The sequence below is a fragment of the Eleginops maclovinus genome, chromosome 23, assembly GCF_036324505.1.
Source record: "Eleginops maclovinus isolate JMC-PN-2008 ecotype Puerto Natales chromosome 23, JC_Emac_rtc_rv5, whole genome shotgun sequence".
Taxonomy (NCBI): domain Eukaryota; kingdom Metazoa; phylum Chordata; class Actinopteri; order Perciformes; family Eleginopidae; genus Eleginops; species Eleginops maclovinus.
This window is the reverse complement of record NC_086371.1, coordinates 12750112-12768844: the sequence shown is the minus strand read 5'-3', so window position 1 is coordinate 12768844 and position 18733 is coordinate 12750112. Positions and strand designations below refer to the sequence as shown.

General features: G+C 39.1%; 1 protein-coding gene across 4 annotated transcripts; it reads left to right on the top strand.

The window, feature by feature from the left end:
- Nucleotides 1-1034: 1034 nt before the first annotated feature.
- On the top strand, nt 1035-18275 carry stx3b (syntaxin 3b). Of its 4 annotated transcripts, none has more exons than XR_010165159.1 (11): nt 1035-1428; nt 8273-8347; nt 8438-8537; nt 8905-8979; nt 9132-9202; nt 9511-9619; nt 9694-9767; nt 11155-11289; nt 11480-11713; nt 12460-12570; nt 14506-14595. XR_010165159.1 is itself a non-coding variant. In XM_063876500.1 (11 exons), the coding sequence occupies exons 1-10, from the start codon at nt 1399-1401 to the stop codon at nt 17480-17482; spliced, it is 858 nt and encodes a 285-aa protein (XP_063732570.1). In that variant the 5' UTR covers nt 1035-1398; the 3' UTR covers nt 17483-17496; nt 17580-18275. The 4 variants fall into 4 exon arrangements, 3 of the variants coding, with proteins under 3 accessions (XP_063732570.1, XP_063732568.1, XP_063732569.1); XM_063876500.1 differs by lacking the exons at nt 11480-11713; nt 12460-12570; nt 14506-14595 and adding exons at nt 12814-12924; nt 17405-17496; nt 17580-18275; XM_063876498.1 differs by lacking the exon at nt 11480-11713 and adding an exon at nt 14955-16980 and having other exon boundaries at nt 14506-14625.
- Nucleotides 18276-18733: the final 458 nt, after the last annotated feature.

Below are 18733 nucleotides of genomic sequence, written 5' to 3'. Positions count from 1 at the left end.
AAGAAAATGGCCGGGAAGGTCCCGTTTAGATTTCCCTACTATGACATGTCTGAATATTTATGAAGGCAAATGTAATTTCCGGCTACACCTAAAATCCAAACTAGGCAAGACGAATGACAGCTATGGGTTTTTTGTATATTTTGAAAGTAAAATATCAACTATTATCCTGCACTATTCGCCGACTTTTAGGCCCTTCTTGGCAAAAGGATAGACTCTTTATGACTCGTATAATGCCTATCGGATTAAATTGATTCACTCACTCGTCACAAAGCCTTGACATGAAAACTTTAGGGACAGGATGTATTAATCCATTGAAGGAGCACTGGGTCGGTATGTAAATTTACAATGTAGCTGCCATGTGTGGTCTGCTGTGTCACTATTTTAGATGGAGATTTTAGAAGACGCTGTGCACTCACAAGCGGGGGGTGTAGGACACAATGACTAGGCTTGTAATTCATTAATATTTCCAAAGGTGTTTCGTATCATTTGACTTTTTACAACCTGTCCAACACAATGATGGCCACCAGGTGTCAGTCACGTTTTTTCAATCATGGCATTCATTAGGATTTGTATCTCCTACCTGGCGATTACTACCTGAATAGAGTTAGAAAGCATGATGGATCCTTGAGATCGTAGCAAATATTCAACAAACGTTGATAGAAAATCAAAAGTCATAGATGTAAACTATACCTTTTGTGCAGAGCCCAGAGTTGTTGCCCGGGTATTAAAAACGTAAATACATAAATTCCACACATTTATCATTGTAAATAGAACAGTCATGGTTGTTGATTATACCCTTCTTAAATAAAGGTGGTACCACAGCATACTTGGCCTATTGATTTTAAATTATCGCAGTAAAATTGAACATTTAAAGCAATTGATCAAATTATTGGTTATTGTTTCCATAGTATAAGAAGTTTAAGAGCTGTGTAATTCCTACCACACCTGAATGCATCACTGCTGCAGGTGGCCCAGGGCGTGGCTTCATCTCCGAGGACATGGATTTGTCTGCGCATGCGTCAACCAGAAAAGTGCGTTTCAGAATGATTAGTTGCCAACGGAGAGGCAGATTATACAGCTCTACACAACTGTTGTTTTAATCCCCTGGGCGAGGAGATTTAGCTGAGGAAAACACACTGGTTTTAAACCCAGCAGCCATATTGTATGGAAAAACGACGGAAAGGTTCATCTTATCTGAAAAAGTATTGTTTCCCCAGACTCCTCTGACAAGATTTCTGGGGAGTTTAACTGTTTTTCTTACTGGCGGTGGGTTTTTGTCGGACAGCTAGTTTGCCAGCTGGTTGGGGAATTCAGTGACTGGGACTAGTTTTCGAGCCATTTTCCACACTACTGTGGTCATCTCTTTGGTCTAAAGGTGTTAAATCTACCGGGTGAATCATGAAGGACCGATTGGAGCAACTCAAAGCGGTAAGTAGTGTCCAGGAAATGTCAAATGTCTTCACAGTGTCTTTTTCCCTTCAGTATTCTCTCTGTACACTTAACTGCACCGGAAAAAAGGTTTCTGATAAAAGAAATGTATCGTTTACGAAAAACATGTTCACCTTTTCCATTGATAATTGATGCATAACATACTAGTCATTTGAACTAAGAGTGTACCACGTGATGACATAACCATTATGAAGAAACACTGCAGGTTGAAAAGGTTTTTTGGAAGATATGTAAAATAAATAAATTGTTCTCTATATTCAGCCATCTTGTATGCAGTGTCGTTTAAGATGTTATTATTATGTAGAGGAATTTATACTGTAATTGTTATTAATTTAACTGCATCACCAGATGTCATTTTAACAACTATAGCTCAATAGGTGAGCTTAATTCCCATAATATGATGTGCCTTGACATTTAGATAATCAACCCAGACTTGGGCAAACAATGAAACGGATAGAAAACAATGAATCTTTCTGTTTTCGTTGATAGACGCCATTAAAGATGAAACGTTTAGTGGATTATTCATTTGGTCGGAAATGAATCGACTAAGACATTGATAACCGATCAATCGTTCGTCATGCAACACTGTCAAAATACTCTGGTCCCACTCCCAGCATAAATATGTGTTGCTTTTCTCTGTTTCATGTAGCCTAAACGTTAAGTGGAAATATACTGGTATATGAAAAGTTTTGGAGACGAATAAGCAATGTGGGATATTCTGATGGATCTCTAAATATTTATTGAACTGTTGATTATCATACAGGGGAAATGTTGGCTAATCCACCCTGCACTTGTTTGATAAATGCTAAAAACATGTTAAGCTGTAACAAATATATGATATGATATAAAATATAATAGGAAAAAACCATGTCATGACTGTTCCTAAAAATGTTTTTAAGAAACAAATATTATTGATGCTTCACAAATATGACAAGGCCTTTATACATTATAAGGTCCACTTAAATACATCAAGTATAACAAAATAATAAGTAGCAACATTGCGTAAGTTTGTTCTGTTTTACATGATAATACCTGTACTGTAAAATAGCGATAAAATCCTATATCTCCCCATCTAGTTGTCAAACCGATGTAGGATCAGTTGGGAGGGATTTAACTAAAATCCTCTCTAACTTTTTTAGTGTTTAGCTGTCACAGCCAGATTACACACCTTACACATAGGCAAACATCCTTTGTGTTTATATTTTCCCCATTCAAAGTTGAGCTAATGACACTAAACACACTTTCTGCCCATGGCAGTCGGGCCTTGATCCAAATTGTAACCCAAGTCGGGATGTGTTGCCATAGCTACCTGAAACTGCTGGCCAAATATTTGCTGCGTTTAAAGCTGCGGCATCACCGCCCCCCCCCCCCCCCCCCCCCAGACGTCTCCAATCTCCCACAGCTGGCTCCTTTTCAGGAGGAAGTACAGGTAGCAGGTGAAGTGGGCAAGTTTTTTGGGGAGATGACAATATACTGTATGTTCATTCCTGTAAAACTATTCCTATTCCTGTTTATTCCAATCTTCTGTCCACATTTATACACTGCCTTTTTCTTCCTTGTGTTTCATATATAGTGTATAGCTCCCTTGCAGTAATATAGTCTGCATATTGGTGTGTTTGTGTGAGCATACGATCATGTGGCCTCATGACTTGGAAATAGGAGCAACAAGAAAAGCTGAATTGTAGTTTCACCTGGAGCTTTGTTCCCAGGTGACAGATTATATGGCACACTGTAAGAGAGCTTTGAGTACCTTTGCTTACTAAGACGAGAGAAGTTAATACTTTGGTAATGTAATGCTGCAATTATTTGAATAAAAACCTTTTTAGCTAACTATTTTGATAATCGATAAGCGTTAAAGGTCATTTTCTATGCAATAATTGCAGAAAATACTGTTTTCAGCCACTGAGAAATAGACGTTTCCTGCTCTCTCTGTTTTCTTTTATATGAAACTGAATGTATATTGGTTTTGGACTGACAAAACAGCATTAAAATACATAATCTTAGACTTTTAAAAAGACTAGGATGGATTATTTTCAGATATTTTTAAAGACCAAACATCAAATAGAATGATCTAAAATGATCTGCAGATTAACCAATAAGAAAAATAGTTTCAAATTGAAGCCATGTTTCCCATGTTTCATTAAAGGTGGATGGTAATGTGACTTTTAGTCTTTCTGTTCCATTTCCCTCCTGGTATTTTTAAATGTACCTTCAGTGAAAGCCATATCCTCTTCAGCTCTGTGTACAGTGTTTCCTTAAACTGACTGTGGCCCGGTGTGCCACTGCTGTCACGCTACTTCCCCACCGGGCTCAGATACCAGGGAAATCTATTTAACTAACATGGCTTCTTTTGTGGCTTATGGAGTTTTTAAATCCCTTGTCAGATTTTAGCATTGAATTAAGTCCTGTGGGAGTGTTTGGCTTCTGTCACCGTGATGTTGTAAATCTGACCCCTGGTCCCTGTCCTGCTGCTGTGGTGGTTATTAGTGGCTCATTGACTCAATCATCCCATGGGCAAATCGAGTGCATTGGGTTTTAACTTACACTAATGTTTTATTATTGATACATTTGCAGATCTCTTGTTTAGGTTGGATCATAGGCTTTATTATATTTACGTTTATCATATAAAGTCTTTTGGAAATGTATTATATTTGTTCTGTTCTACATTTGTATTTCCCTTAAATATGCCCTAAACACCAAGGCAAACTCCATGAAGTGAAGAAATGACCTGGTTCATACTGATTCTGGTCTATAAAATATCCAGGAAACAAGAAAATAAAAACTATCAATATTTACTAAAGCCTTTGTTATCTTGTGTGGCCAACTCTTCAAAATACATATGATGAAACAAAATCTCAGAAATGACTTGCTCAAACCTGCGTCTTTTGTTGTTGAAATGATTTAATAATAAATAATTATTGAATTGGTGCGGATGATTTGTTCGTCTTGTTGCAGCTGTACAAGTGCTTACACTATTCATATTTTATATGACTTTGTTTTCACTTCAGTTTAGTCTCTCTACTCCCTCATCTTTCTGACCCGTCTTCTTTTTCCACCTCAAAGTAAGGTTTATTGTCTGCTACTATTACGTCATTTATAATCTTAAGGGACAAAGTCTGAAAGTTCATTACCTCCCTGTTTCATATGAGGGAGCCCTTTATTGTCATTGCAGTCGGTTTGATTCCTCTTTACTCTGTTACACATTTAATCTGACTTTCAGAAAGAGCTGAACAAATAAAGTCATAATTTAGGCTCCATTGAAATTGATTGTTTGTTCTGTTCAAGAGGCAGAGGATCATATTGTCTGTAAAACCTCTGTCTGGTAATAGCCTTATTGAGGTGAGTTATGCAACATGACATATGGTGCTCTGAATGGATAATTAAGTGATTCGAATAGAAATAACATGAACGCTACCGTTTCAATCACTCATACAGTGATGTGCAGCGTGTGCTCTATTTTTCTACTACACAATCTTGATGCAACTAAGCACGAGATTATAGCATTTTTTTGGTCTTCGTTCACAAAAATGGAGAGAAAATTAAATTGGTTGCTTCATGGTTTCTGTCACTCAGCATTTTGGCACAGCGGCACAAAACAGCAATACATGTAGCTTGGTCACTATTCATTTATTTCTCTTAAAGAAATGAATAGTGGATGGGTGATATTTTCCATGAGCATTAGATAAATGTTTTAAAATAGTGGTTAATGTGAATCTATTTCCACAGTAAACAAGTAGCTACTAATAGCTGCAGTTATAAGGCAAATAAGCAATACTAATTACATAGTATAGTATAGTATAGTTCAACCCTTCAAATAGATATTTTCGTATCCAATTGAATATATTTGTGTTTTGGACTGACAAGACTGAATTAATCGATAATGAAAATAATTGTTAGTTTCAGCCCTACTTTTAAACAATGGCTATCTCGCACTGCTTTTTCAAGACCACAACTAATCATGAAGGGTTGCACTGTGCCTTTAAACAACTTCTAGCCCTAATGTGGTGGTCAGAAACAATGAAGGGTTACTGCCTGACTTGAGTAAATGTCCTTGCAGTATCAAACTGTTGTTATATTGAAGTGAGTGCCTGTGTGGCCTTGGTCTGTTTGGTTTGTTTAAGCCTTTGCTGCACACGTCCGTCCCTTTCCTCTTTATTATTGCTGAATGAGAGACACTGGAAGGAAGTGAGTGTGTTCTTATCTTGCTGCTGCAGAAAGGCAGTGTGAGGGAGCATAATGTGTAGGGCCACAGCTGTATTCTGGATGAATAACTCACAGAGAGCAGGTTTAAAAACAACAAGCAGTGTGTGCAAGTGTGTATCCAGGGATCTCTGCGTTCACAACTGTTGTTGGTTACAGCTGGCTAAACCAAATGGCTACATTTGCAATTCAAATTTCAGATGAGGAGTAGGAGGATAAAAGCTGTGTGGAACTCAGCACTTACACAGAAAGACCAATGTTGTGTTGCTTTAAATTATTGATTCATCTTCTCTCTGTTTTTCTCTTTTTAATTATTTGTTTATAAAATGTCTGAATATAGTAAAATTGGTATAAGGTGAAACAGCTGTAAAAAGTTCCTTCATAAAATGTTGTATTGTGCATCTTAGCAACTCGAAAATATTGAAGTATTTTACTCCATGTGGAAGTCTTGAATAATTTAAGTTAAAGGGGCATTCAAGTACAGCATTAATAATGTGTAATATCTATTCCGATAACTAGATAAGAGATTGAGGCAGGGTCAGGTGATATGAGTGAGCAGGGAAGTCCACAGCTGTGTTGGCTAACATTTTCCAAGCCTTGACTTTGATCCAGGCTGACTTCCTCGAGGAAAGTCAAGTGTCCAGACTTCAGACTCTGTCACCCATTACAAAACACAAGCCACTATGTGTAAAAAAGTTAAGTTTAACAACAGAGGTCTGTAGGTGCTCGGTGAAAACACATTTGTGTGTAAAATGCAGAAGCTAATGAAAGAGGGGGAACAAAGTGAGCTTCCCACTCATCGTTTCACTCCTATTTCCTCCACCTAACTCCGTCATAGCACTGTCCTGTGATGTCTGTTTACACTGTTCCTCAGCCGTGGTTTCTTTGAGTCAGTTAAAAACAGGTTGAGTTCCTGGAGCCCGGCCCTAGTCCCTCACCGTGTCAATATTCACCAGCATTGCTGAGCGCTTTGTGGGTAACCTGCGGCACTGCCCTGTGTTTACTGATTGTACCGCGTGATATATTTATGACTCCAGCGGAGGGAAACTTTCTGAATGTATTGGGTGCCTGCTGATTAGGGTCAGATGGATAATTCTGGCTCATATATCACGCTGACCCGCTCACCAGGAAGCAATTCCATTAGTGAATTATTATTAGATCAAGGTCTTATTGCTGTTCAGGGTTTTTTAACTCTGACAAGAAAGACCTTTATAGAGAATGCCTCTATATTACAGAATATCCGTCCTCAGAATTCTATCACAAATATTGGTATTGGCATATAAAACTCCCGCTGTATCTCAAATTGGATAATTCCATTAGTACACTACTTGTATACACCATGTACTTTATTGCATAGTGCATGAATTTGGACATGGTAGTGTGATATCACTTACCAAAAATGATGGTCCAGCAATTGGATTGACTTTTTTCAGAACCAAATCAATATAGACTGCTAACATAAAAACCCCAAACTTCGCCAAGATGGCCACTGTTGAAGCGAAAAGTGTCCAGTGCTTGCATTAAATGTTTTGTCAGATTTTTCCGTGCTATGACGGAGTGAGTTAGTAAGTTACTTCTTGAATTACTCTTGCTGTATGATTTGAACCAAGCCATGGATTTGGACAATCAACACACCTCATAAGAACCTTCATTGATAGCTAGCCTTAAAATGGAAAATAGGGCGTTCACAAAGCATTAAAATACACAGGAACACATGCTATCTGATGTACGCAGAGGCTTTTGAATGAAAGAGCTGGTTTGAAGTCATGTTTTGGCCTCAGGGGATTCCATAATTGCTAATAACATAGGGTGTGTTCACCTGGGCACTGAAAGTAAAAACTTCAGTCCAGTTGTTGGATTGTTATCGGTTTTTCTCTTCAGGCCATGAAATTTGTGTGTAGAGCTCATTTCAACAACCAAATGCTTAATGGGGATTAAAACTTAAGGGCATGTAGAGTGAAACGACACATGGCAAAGAGGAGATAAATAAAATGTCTGTTGTTGAACACAATGAACATCTGAATAAACCTTTAATCCCAAAGTGTCGATGAGATGCTTTGGTGTTTAGGGAAACTGTTAGGGAATATTTTGCTTAGGTGTTTAACCTTTGACCTAGTTCATCATTTTCTCCTTCCTCTGTCTGTATTGCCATGGCATAGTTTTTCGACCTTGGAGGTGCTGTTATCTTCATTAAGGAGGGGCAGCCTGGGCTTCCTGAGCCTTGTTCCCACACTGAGTTCGAGCTCATGATGACCTAACATTGGTTTTGGGACAGCTGGGCACCAGTTTATCTGGCACCAGGTGCTGTTGTACGCATATTCTATTGACCTACATGAGAGTTTTAGTTAGACGTAGGGTCCATATTTGTTTAGTCTGGCAACTGAAGAATGTTGATTTGTATATTTGGAACTAGTTAAACCCTTGTATTGTAGAAGACATCTTCATAATTGGTCGGACAACCGGTCTGTCAACTTGTGTCTCTCTCTCTGTGTCTCTCTGAGTTTTGTCTTCACTGCTCCAGAAGTTTCCATCACAGAAACATGTAAAACCCTCCGTACTTTCTCTCTGGCCAGCTGGAAACTGCTGCTGCTTCTCTGATGCAACCTTTGCTTTATTCCGTTAGACGTGTGATCAAGATGACGACGAGGTGGAGATCTCTATGGACAATGCAGCCTTCATGGATGAGTTCTTCTGTCAGGTCAGTGTTACGATCAGTTTTGTGTCGGGGCTGCACTACTACTTTTGTTGTTTGTCTTCGTGACATTTATGGTTTTGCTATTTGTTTCAGATCGAAGACATCAGGAGTAGTATCGATAAAATTGATGAGAACGTGGCTGAAGTCAAAAAGCTTTACTCTGTCATCCTGTCTGCTCCCACATCAGATCAGAGTAAGATAACCCTTCCTGAACCTGAACCATAACCATAATGTTATTAAACATTAATAATAATGTTTCTCTGTAATAAGATGCATTTCATTGAATTCCTTGTTCATTGTTACTTTCTCATAGTTCATATTTTAATTAGATACAGGCGAATATAGTTAATGTTGCACTTTCATTGTTGAGCCGTCAGACAACTGCTTCTTCATGAGGTCGAGTTAAATGGATTTGCCCTGAGTTTAAAAGTAGAAACCTTAACTTCTAGTGTTTCCTAGTACTTCTCTAGTACAAGGAAATGTTTGTGTTATGAGTGTGTTTGTCTCACCCTATTGCTCACACTCCAGCTGTTAATTGTCACATGTCTCTTCACTTTCAGAAACACAGGATGACTTGGAGGCGATCACCAATGACATAAAGAAGATGGCCAACAATGCAAGAAACAAACTTAAGAGTGAGTCGACCCAACACGCACACGCACACGCACACGCACACGCACACGCACACGCACACATGGGGATGTTTTGGGGATTTAATGACAACTCCTGCTTATGTGAAGTCAATTTTAAAGCTGAGTCGTAAATTACATTTTGGATTTCTCCTCAGCCATCGAGAGGAATCTGGAGTCAGAGGAGCAGGAGAGGGTGTCGGCTGACATGCGGATACGTAAATCACAGGTAAATGATGTCCATCCGAAGTTTTCTATTCTTTTTCTTACTCCACAGGCAGGCATGGTAAGATTCCGAATATGCACTGCCAAAGCACTGAATCAATACTCAATTAATATATAATGTTAAAAAATAAATAATAATTGCACATTGTCAAAGAAAAGAGAAAAACTCAAAGTAGCCAACATGCATGTAATAATTTAAGTTCTGAAAATGGAGCTTTCAAATGGCCGCAACAGCTATTGATTATTGTGAATGATCATACTATTGACCAAGGCTACTTCTATGCTAATTTTCATTTGCTTGTTGTCCCCCAGCATGCAGTGCTGTCCAGGAAGTTTGTGGAGGTAATGACAAAGTATAATGAAGCCCAGGTGGACTTCAGGGAGAGGAGTAAAGGACGCATTCAGAGACAACTAGAGATCAGTGAGTGATGGCCCTAAAGTGATGTGATGGACCAGAGATCTTATTCGTCAGTAACATTTACCTTTCCCTCCCAGCTGGAAAATCAACAACAGATGACGAACTGGAGGAAATGTTGGAGAGTGGCAATTCTGCTGTGTTCACTGCAGGGGTAAGTATGTGTGTGTGTGTGTGTGTGTGTGTGTGTGTGTGTGTGTGTGTGTGTGTGTGTGTGTGTGTGTGTGTGTGTGTGTGTGTGTGTGTGTGTGTGTGTGTGTGTGTGTGTGTGTGTGTGTGTGTGTGTGTGTGTGTGTGTGTGTGTGTGTGTGTGTGTGTGTGTGTGTGTGTGTGTGTGTGTGTGTGTGTGTGTGTGTGTGTGTGTGTGTGTGTGTGTGTGTGTGTGTGTGTGTGTGTGTGTGTGTGTGTGTGTGTGTGTGTGTGTGTGTGTGTGTGTGTGTGTGTGTATCTCCATTTTGTTATACAGTATCATGACATCCACTTTGCCTTTAAATGATCATGCTTTGGTGAAAGCTAACTGTCAGTAGTTCAGTAAAAATGTGAAGTGCCTCAGATCACCTAGTTAAAGATTAGCTGTTCATGTGATCTGGCCGGCTGCACAGTCAGTTTGCTCTCTTGGGCCTCTCTGGAGTACTCCAAACCTCCTTTGACATGCTGACTTACAGCCAATGGGCAAAGACTGAAGCCTTTTTTTAAGATGCTTAAAACAACTGAGATAATAAGCACCAGTGTGTTTGTACTGATCGGACAACCACATGTGCACAATGCACTTCATCTGGTTGTAGATTTCCCGTGCAGTCTGGGAAGATCTCTTTCTTGCACAAGTATAAACAACTTGACATTGACATTGTATTTCCCGCATACTTTTTAAAACCCCACCAATCCTAATCACATGCTATAGTTTTTCTACTGCAGTCAAGTGAGTAATAATGCTAACCATCTCAAAGTTGAGGTTTATTACATCAATAATAAAATGTGGCAATTATCACACTGCATTGGGTACGATAATAAAATATGGTGAGCTGAATTGTACGAGATATGCTCTTTTTTTATTTTAATTAAATTATATAAACAAATTGAATAAAAACACAACATAACCTGAATCAGAACTTGTATTATCAATTGTATTGTTTGCTCTCTAAATGTCCAGTGTCTTATTCAAGGAAACTTTGACATGGACAAAAGGATCTGGGAATATAAGCGGTTAACACGCAGTGGATTTTCAATGTACCTGCTAAGGCCACAGGCCCCCCCCCCCCTTCTGTCTAACTCTTCTTCAGCTAACACAGGTTGCCAGGCTTGATAGAAATGAGCTGTCGTTTCCTTTTTAAGGAAGTACTGACACCTCCCTTTTAAATATTTATCTGAATCACCATGAGAGTCACTCATTTGAACTCTTCCTGTTTTAAGTAGCTGCATTTACAGCAAACCTTTATCAGCCAGAGTGTTCAGAACAAATTAAATACAAGGACAAATCCTCATTTATTCAGATGATTGTGCGTGTTTGTTTGCTGTTAACAACAAACCTCTCCTCTCCACAGATTGTGGATGCTGGGATCTCTAAACAAGCTCTGAGTGAGATTGAAGCCAGACACAAAGACATTGTCCGTCTGGAAAGTAGCATCAAGGAGCTTCACGATATGTTTGTAGACATCGCCATGCTGGTGGAGAGCCAGGTATGCTCCTCCAAATCCTCCCGCCCGTGATTTTTCTTCATCTATTTCATTCTTTGTTCACTCAATCTGAATCTTTTCCCATGACTTTGTGTTCAATCCTGACTGTATTCAACTCTATACTCCTCTTTATCTTTCTTCCTGTCTCTTCTGTGGTCTTACAATCAACCTCCATCTGTTTCCTCTTTTCCAGCTCCATGCCATTCTTACTCCTCTCTTTATTCTCTTCTGCCACCTCATCTCATCACCCAGCATTGATGGAATCTACCTGAATGCATTTAGTGAAATGTACAAAAAAGCATCATTGTAGACAACATCAAACACATATTGTTGATCGGTCAGTCCCTGTATGCATGTGGATTTATAAGTCTAACCACATATTTCTTACTGCTTGAACCATGCTTTCTGAGGGAAAAGCTTGTTTGAGGTAAGGGCTGCCCTCCTGCTCTTTGTTTTGTGTATTTTTTAAAGATTTGTTGCAATCAAAAAGGTGTTTTTGTTATGTTTATGTTCCCTAAAATGTTGGACCTATACAGATGTGTATCTGTTAGGGAGATGTCTGTGCACACAAAATATGAGGTTCAAGTGTGTTTGAGGCAAGCTAGATTAAATACATCACAAATTTGGAAATGCTAAACACTGTCTTATATGCAAACTCTGACACAAATAGACAGGTAAAAAGTCTTCCACACAACACTGGTAAAATTGCCAGTACAGAGCACGATTTTGCATTAGCATAGTTTATCTTTTGACAGCATGGAAGTAAACTGAAAGCTGCAGCTTCATCTATATCTACCCATTTGAAGATCTCCCGTCGGATATTAGTGTGTGAATCACACACGCTAACACTTTGTCAGCCACTGTCAGTTACAATCTTACTCGCTAACAAACAACACCTACAAATAAAAGACGCTAACTGCTCTTACCATGCAGACATGATGGACCTGGAAGTGGAACCATTTTTATTTCAAGCTTTTAGTTTAAAAAAAAAAGGTTTGTTTTCAAAAGAAATTCAGCATAAACTCATCATTGTCCCCCAAATGTAAACTAAAAGTCCCGTGGGAAAGTTTTGATATCGGATATAAAACTTATGAATTTAAACCAGTGTGCTGTTCAGTTCTTCTGCCTGTGAAGTGTTGCTCCCTATCTCATTAATTGTTGTGTTTTTTTCAGGGTGACATAATTGACAACATAGAGCAGAATGTATCCAAGTCACAGGACCATATAACAGAGGCTAAGGAACAGACCAAAAAGGCTGTAAGGCATCAAGGCAAAGCACGCAAGGTAATGTAATCTAGCCAACCGCCGCACCACTCTGCTGCCGGTGACCTCTTCCTTGTTTCTTCTGCCTACTTTCCAGACACAGTTTGAAACATTTAAACCACAAACATTGCATACTGATCACACTCTGTTCCCGCTCACACACAACTGTTGCAATCTGTGTGCTTCTCTTTGTTTTTCTCTCTCTCGTTGTTTCATTCATCTTTTGTTGCTTTTCCTCACCTCTGACACCGTGCCCCATGTTAGGGTGGGATGATTGAAAGGATTGAGAGCAACATGGACCAGTCAGTGGGCTTTGTGGAGCGAGCCGTAGCGGACACAAAGAAAGCTGCAAAGTTTCAACAAGAGGCTCGTCGTGTGAGTGACCGCGGTCAGGAGGAGCGTTCAGGTTTCCCAAAAGCAATGGAAATAGTTTAATTTGACAGGTTTACATTAAAACATCATGACCCTGAGATAAATGCTGTTCAAATTTAAATACAAGCTTAAGGAAGTTACTCTAGAATGCTGTGCAGAGAAAAGAGAGAGATAATAATAATAAATAAAAGACTGAGTCGGATTCAAGTTTAGAATATGATTAGGTAATTGAATCCATATTCCTCATGTTGACATTGCCGCAATGTCAACATGCACCTGGGTTTCCAAAGATAACAGCTTATGGTTATGGCTTGGAAAGTACATATGGAACAATGTTTCAGACAGAGTACAACACTGGATACAAAAATGACATCCTCTCATTGTTTTTGCACAGTTTAGCAAAAAGACAGGGTGGTACTTGCTCTCTACATGCAAGCACATGTACCCTGGTAGATTACTTTGTTACATAAATGCAATATTTGACTGTTCTTTGAACTCAAATCATGAAAAATAAATTATTATTTGGGATAAATTGCCTTAAAGACTAAATGTATTCCACTGTTGCAGTGTTATAGCATCTGATTTTTTTGTTGTTGATTTAAATGCCCAATTGGTTTATGAAACCCAAAGTTGCTTTTGGGAAGCCTGCCTGACAACATGAAGACCATCCCCCTCAATCAAGACCCTGATCTACACCTGTGATAATTTGCGATTCCCCCTAACCATTGGCTCTGTTCTGAGCCTCCACCCTGTGGACCCCTGTGCTTTGAAAACCAGTGACCAGCCCAACACCAGACCTCCTCTCCCACCTGCATATACACACACACGCACACACACACTCACACTGACAGCTTGGAGACTCTTCTCTCTCTGTTCTCTTTCTACAGCTTTAACCCTAACTTTGTCTTTGTTTACAGTTGTCACGTGGCTGCTGCATTACTCTTTTGTTTGTGTGTGTTTGAAGATTTTCCTCGCCTTCCTCAGCCTTTTAAAGTATATGTGTGAAAATAACTTTTGCCAGGTTAACAGAAAAGTCAGCACTGTTGCACCTAGACACAACTGCTTTATCAGACTTTAGCTGGATTGAATGTCTGACAGCTTACCTAACACTAGAACGTGAATTTGTGATATTTGATATGGCCATTGTTACCATATATTGTGCTGTACATATTCCCCAATTCAACACAGTGGTGGAAAGGAAATAGAGCATTTACTCAAGCCTAAGTATCTGCATTTTATGCAACTTTATTCTTCTGCTCTCAACTCGGTGCAAATATTGCATTTTTTAATCCACTACATTTGTGTGATAGTTACTTAGTTAAATTCAGATTAAAAGTACGAAATAGAATCAATTTATAAATGATGACAAAAACTAAACTAGCAGTCTGTTAAGTTATAACACTTATTTCCTGTTTTACAAGCTCTGCGGTTTTAGTACTTCCTTTTCAAGCAAATGATTTGGAAGTACTTCTTCCATATATTATATAAGTTTCAGTAGCACATTACTCTGTTTCCGAGAGTAAGGATACACTTATTGTTGTTTCCCACTGAGCCCTGACTCTATTACTTGGTTGTTCCCAACAGAAAATGGTGATTATAGTGGTGATAGTGCTGGTCTTGCTGGCCATACTAGCTCTCATAATCGGGTTGTCAGTTGGATTGAAGAAAAGCTGATGAGCTGTTTGAGTAAAAGGAGAGCTGAGGGTGAGTAACTCTGGAGCAAATAAGCTCTGTTGTGCCACAATGGGTGTAGCGTGCTTTGGAAAAGGATTTGCATGCTTTTTTCCTCTGGCTCTGTGTGTGTGTTTTCTTTTTATCCACAGGGCTTACTTGAGGTGTGTTTGTGTGTTTTTGCAATTCCTGGGTGTGTGTCTTCTCATTTCTGCAGCACTTGCCTCTGGTTACCGCTGAACAAATGAAGCAGAGCTAGAAAGGAGTTACAGTTTCAGCTGGTGTTTGGTTTGCGGGCTTCTTTCAATACTCATCTCCCGTCATTAACATCATTCTCTCTTTTATTGTCTCCCTCTCCGTAGAAAATGATCATAATTGGTGTTGTCTGTGCTGTGGTCGTTCTCATCCTCCTCATCATCATCATCACACAGACGGTGTAAAAGGACTGCTACCGTCATCAGTTCATTCATCCTCCATCAACTGGCCCAACAAAGAGAAAGCTGATCACTCCATATGGATGATATAATATTTATAAAAACAGAAGGACAAGTTTTATAATTGACTTCTGGAAGACCTACAAGACTTGCTATAATTATGAAAAGTTTTTATCTGATCAGAAATGTCCTTCCTGTCAGTGAGGGTCTGTTTGACTCCCCTCGGCTTGGGCAGTTTGAGGATGCTCTGCTGCAAATGAGGAAACAAGATTGACACTGACATGAGGCACAATAGCTGTTGTATCTCTACGGACGAGAAAGGAGAATTGAAAAATAACTGATCACTTTAGAGTCACTAACCATTTCATTGTCCAACATTTGATACCAAAGAATACACCCGGACGTGTTCCTCATCTGAAATTGATTTTAAATGTCTAGTAGGTTGGACCCATGTGAAGGCCTGTAAAAGCACATCACCTCCCTTATCATTATTTCTTGCCTTTTATGAGCCTTGACACATTGTGTAAATCAAAAGCTAGCTACTGTATATTCTCTGTATGGGGATTTGGGGGGAGTTCCAGCACTTTCACATTTCAAAATATGTCTATTTTACTGTAATGAAGCTCAGATGATCATCTGAGTAATATTATTATTTTATTTTTGTTGTGTACTTTATGTAGCCCTTTATTTGGCTAATTTATTTAACCTGAAGAGGATCGGTGTGCTCACTTATGATTCTTCAGTTTTGTAGAGCCCAGTGGTTCTGATGTTAAAAATGAAGGATGATGCTAATGCAAACACATTTAATGGATAGGTGAAGCTAAGAGGAGCAAAAAAAAAAGACAGGCTATGTACATAAAAAACGCATCCAGTGCTTTAAGACGTATCGAAAACCCTGCAACATCTGAAGAAATGCCTAAATATTTGTTTATTTTTGTTAACCTGCTACGAGGTTGACCATCTTGACTTCCTACATATAGAGCTGATCATCTCTCCTGTTGAAGAACCCTAAATATTTCCATTTCAGTGCAGAATAGTCTAATAAGTACGTGTAAACATCTAAAACACACCTCCGCCCAGGCCAAATGTCCTACATCCCAATGTAGACCAAAGAACACTTTTAATGTACCTGTTTTTAATTGAATATTTCTTCTTTTGCCGACGTCCCAGCCTTTACTTACTCACAAACAGACAAATCTTGGCGGAGGGAGTGACCCTATGAAGAGAATCAGTACATAACTTGAATGACTTAATCTATCCCTGTCTGAAGTTGAATATGTTTTTGTCTTTGGTCAATAAACCAAACCCATTGAAGGTAAGATTGATTACAGGGCTGTTCTAATAGAATGCGTTACTTTTAGCTCAACCTCAAAACTGGCAACATATTTTATTTCTGGTTAATCACAATAATTTATTTCTGTATTTTTTTATCTCGTTAGAGTGAATGTGTCTAACAGAGTTTATTGAACCACTGCGCACACGCTGTCACCCAGAGGCTTTAATATGGCAGTTAAAGCAGGTGATTCAGGCTGTGCACACAAAGACTATCAGAGACACCATTTCCACTCACTAAACAGACTGTTATCAATAGGTATTGACCACACAGGGCTAAATGTCCTACGCATTATGAGGGCTGGCATTCATGAGGGAAGTCTTTGTCTCTGTTGCCTGAATGGTTCCTTTTTAATTCTGGTTGTGCAGGGAGGGAGCTCTTGAGAGTGAGAGGCCTCCCCAGCTTGGTCTTTTGACCGAGCAGTCTGCTCTTTTGGCTTCTGCCCTTGACTGTTAAATCCTACTGCTCTGACCGCTCAAGCCTTTTTATTCCCACACCCCTTTAGCCTTCAGCATGGGCTGCAATAAGAGCAGGAGGAGAAAACTAAAGTCGTTGTTCACTGTGTTAAATTAAAGTGTCACAGATTTTATTAAAAATTAAAGATTTTATGTTTTTTAATGACTTGGTTGACTTGTGTTTCCTTGCTATACCATGCATGTCCCTTTGTGATTGATAGAAAGTTAATATTTAACAATGTTTAAACAGTTTGCTGACTTGTGCTATAGAAGAGCAGTGTGTATATTTTTTTTATGAGTGGTAGTCGCTGTTGTCATCAGATTGTTGACACAGCATGTTAACCATTTTGATCCAAAGTACAGTTTTTAAAGGTGCACAACAAGTCCCAAGAGGAGGTAAGTGTTCCACCCTTCCTCTCTCTACGCAAAACCACACACATACCCAAATATCTGTGCCCCTGTGTTCTCCTTTGGCTCAATCCTTTTCTCAATCCAGTTGTCCCATGAATGTTAACAATGGGTGTTATTTAAAACCTTATTCTTTGGGCTGCAGCTGTCTGATAATTGTCTATTTCTTATTAAATCTACAGAAAAAGATGATGATAACATTGTGCTGTTCCATCATTGGAATCGTTGGGTTCTCCTATCTCTACAGCTTCTTCTCATAAAAGCGTGTACACAGGTAACAAACCTACATCAGCATTTTCCCTATAAAGTCACACTAAAAGTTGAAATTTAAGTATGTTTTTTTTGTTCTTTGTGAAGTGTTTCTAGGTAAGAGATTGTCAAGAAAAGGCAAGTTTCCTGAGGTGGTCCCCCTATTTTTTACCCCAACCATTATTTGAAATGCATACTTTGAATATCAAATCAAGTATTAGAAGAACTAAGAAATTGAACTATTCCAGCCCTGTGCACTTGTCCTTTTTCTTAATCATTTGCATTTAAATATTTTTTCTCGCTGTATGGAGTGTTTGAAAATGTGTGGTAAATGTGTAAAATTGTCTCAAGTCTGCCTGTTTGTAACCAGATGGCTGAACATGTGACTTATAATAATTTTGGACCATTATGGTTGGCTTTAGTCTGCCGCCTCCTGGTGGTGCATAGAGTGCATAATATTTATATATTATCTGAAAAATATTTCTAAGGATTCAGCTAAAGTTGCATGAATATGTTTCTGTTGCTGAGGCTTTTTTTGGCTCCTAAAGCCCATTCATGCAAACCCACGATCATGTTCTGGCAAAGAAAATCCAATTAGGTAGTATTATCTGAATTATTTGTTGTCATAATTTGAAAAAATTGTGTGTGATTTCGTTGTGTGTGATCTGTCTGTATGCGTCTGTGCTGCTGAAATGCTTGTACTGATTGTATTTTCTGTAACAGCGTCTGCCACTCGCTCACTGGCTGTGTGTAAACCCAGTAAAGCCTGTTATGTAATAAAAGATTTCCGTGCGTTGTACCAAGTGTTGGTGTCTGCTTCACTTCTTGCTCAGCCTTTATACATGGCTTCCATTCACCCAACACCATTCAGAGCAAATGTTACTTTATATGATAAGCTAAATGAAATGTATGGCAATGCAAAACATAACATCTGTGCATGAACAGCTTCCCTGACCTCATTTCATGCCCCATCTCGCCGTTCTTCCTATGCAGAGGCAGGCTCGCTGCACCGTGGGGGCGGGGTCTACACAAGTGTGCGCGCTTGTTTTTCTGATTCGCGTGTGGGGGATAACTAGGATGGGGCAACAGTGATGAATTTAGATTAATTCACCTACGATGTTACACGGAAGGAACATTTAGCATTATATCAGGACATGAACAGACAAGAAGGGTAGCAGGTTAATTAAAAATAGACAAACACAAGAAGTACATTAACCAAAGCGTGACATGCATGAAACATTAAAGCTTCCATAGTGCACATA

Bases quoted from the DNA above. Each gene is read 5' to 3' on its own strand.
- stx3b (XM_063876498.1), top strand. From the start codon at position 1,399: ATGAAGGACCGATTGGAGCAACTCAAAGCG. The intron at 8,348-8,437 runs GTCAGTGTTACG...TATTTGTTTCAG, and splicing joins TGGATGAGTTCTTCTGTCAG to ATCGAAGACATCAGGAGTAG. The intron at 12,571-14,505 runs GTAATGTAATCT...TGTTCCCAACAG, and splicing joins ATCAAGGCAAAGCACGCAAG to AAAATGGTGATTATAGTGGT.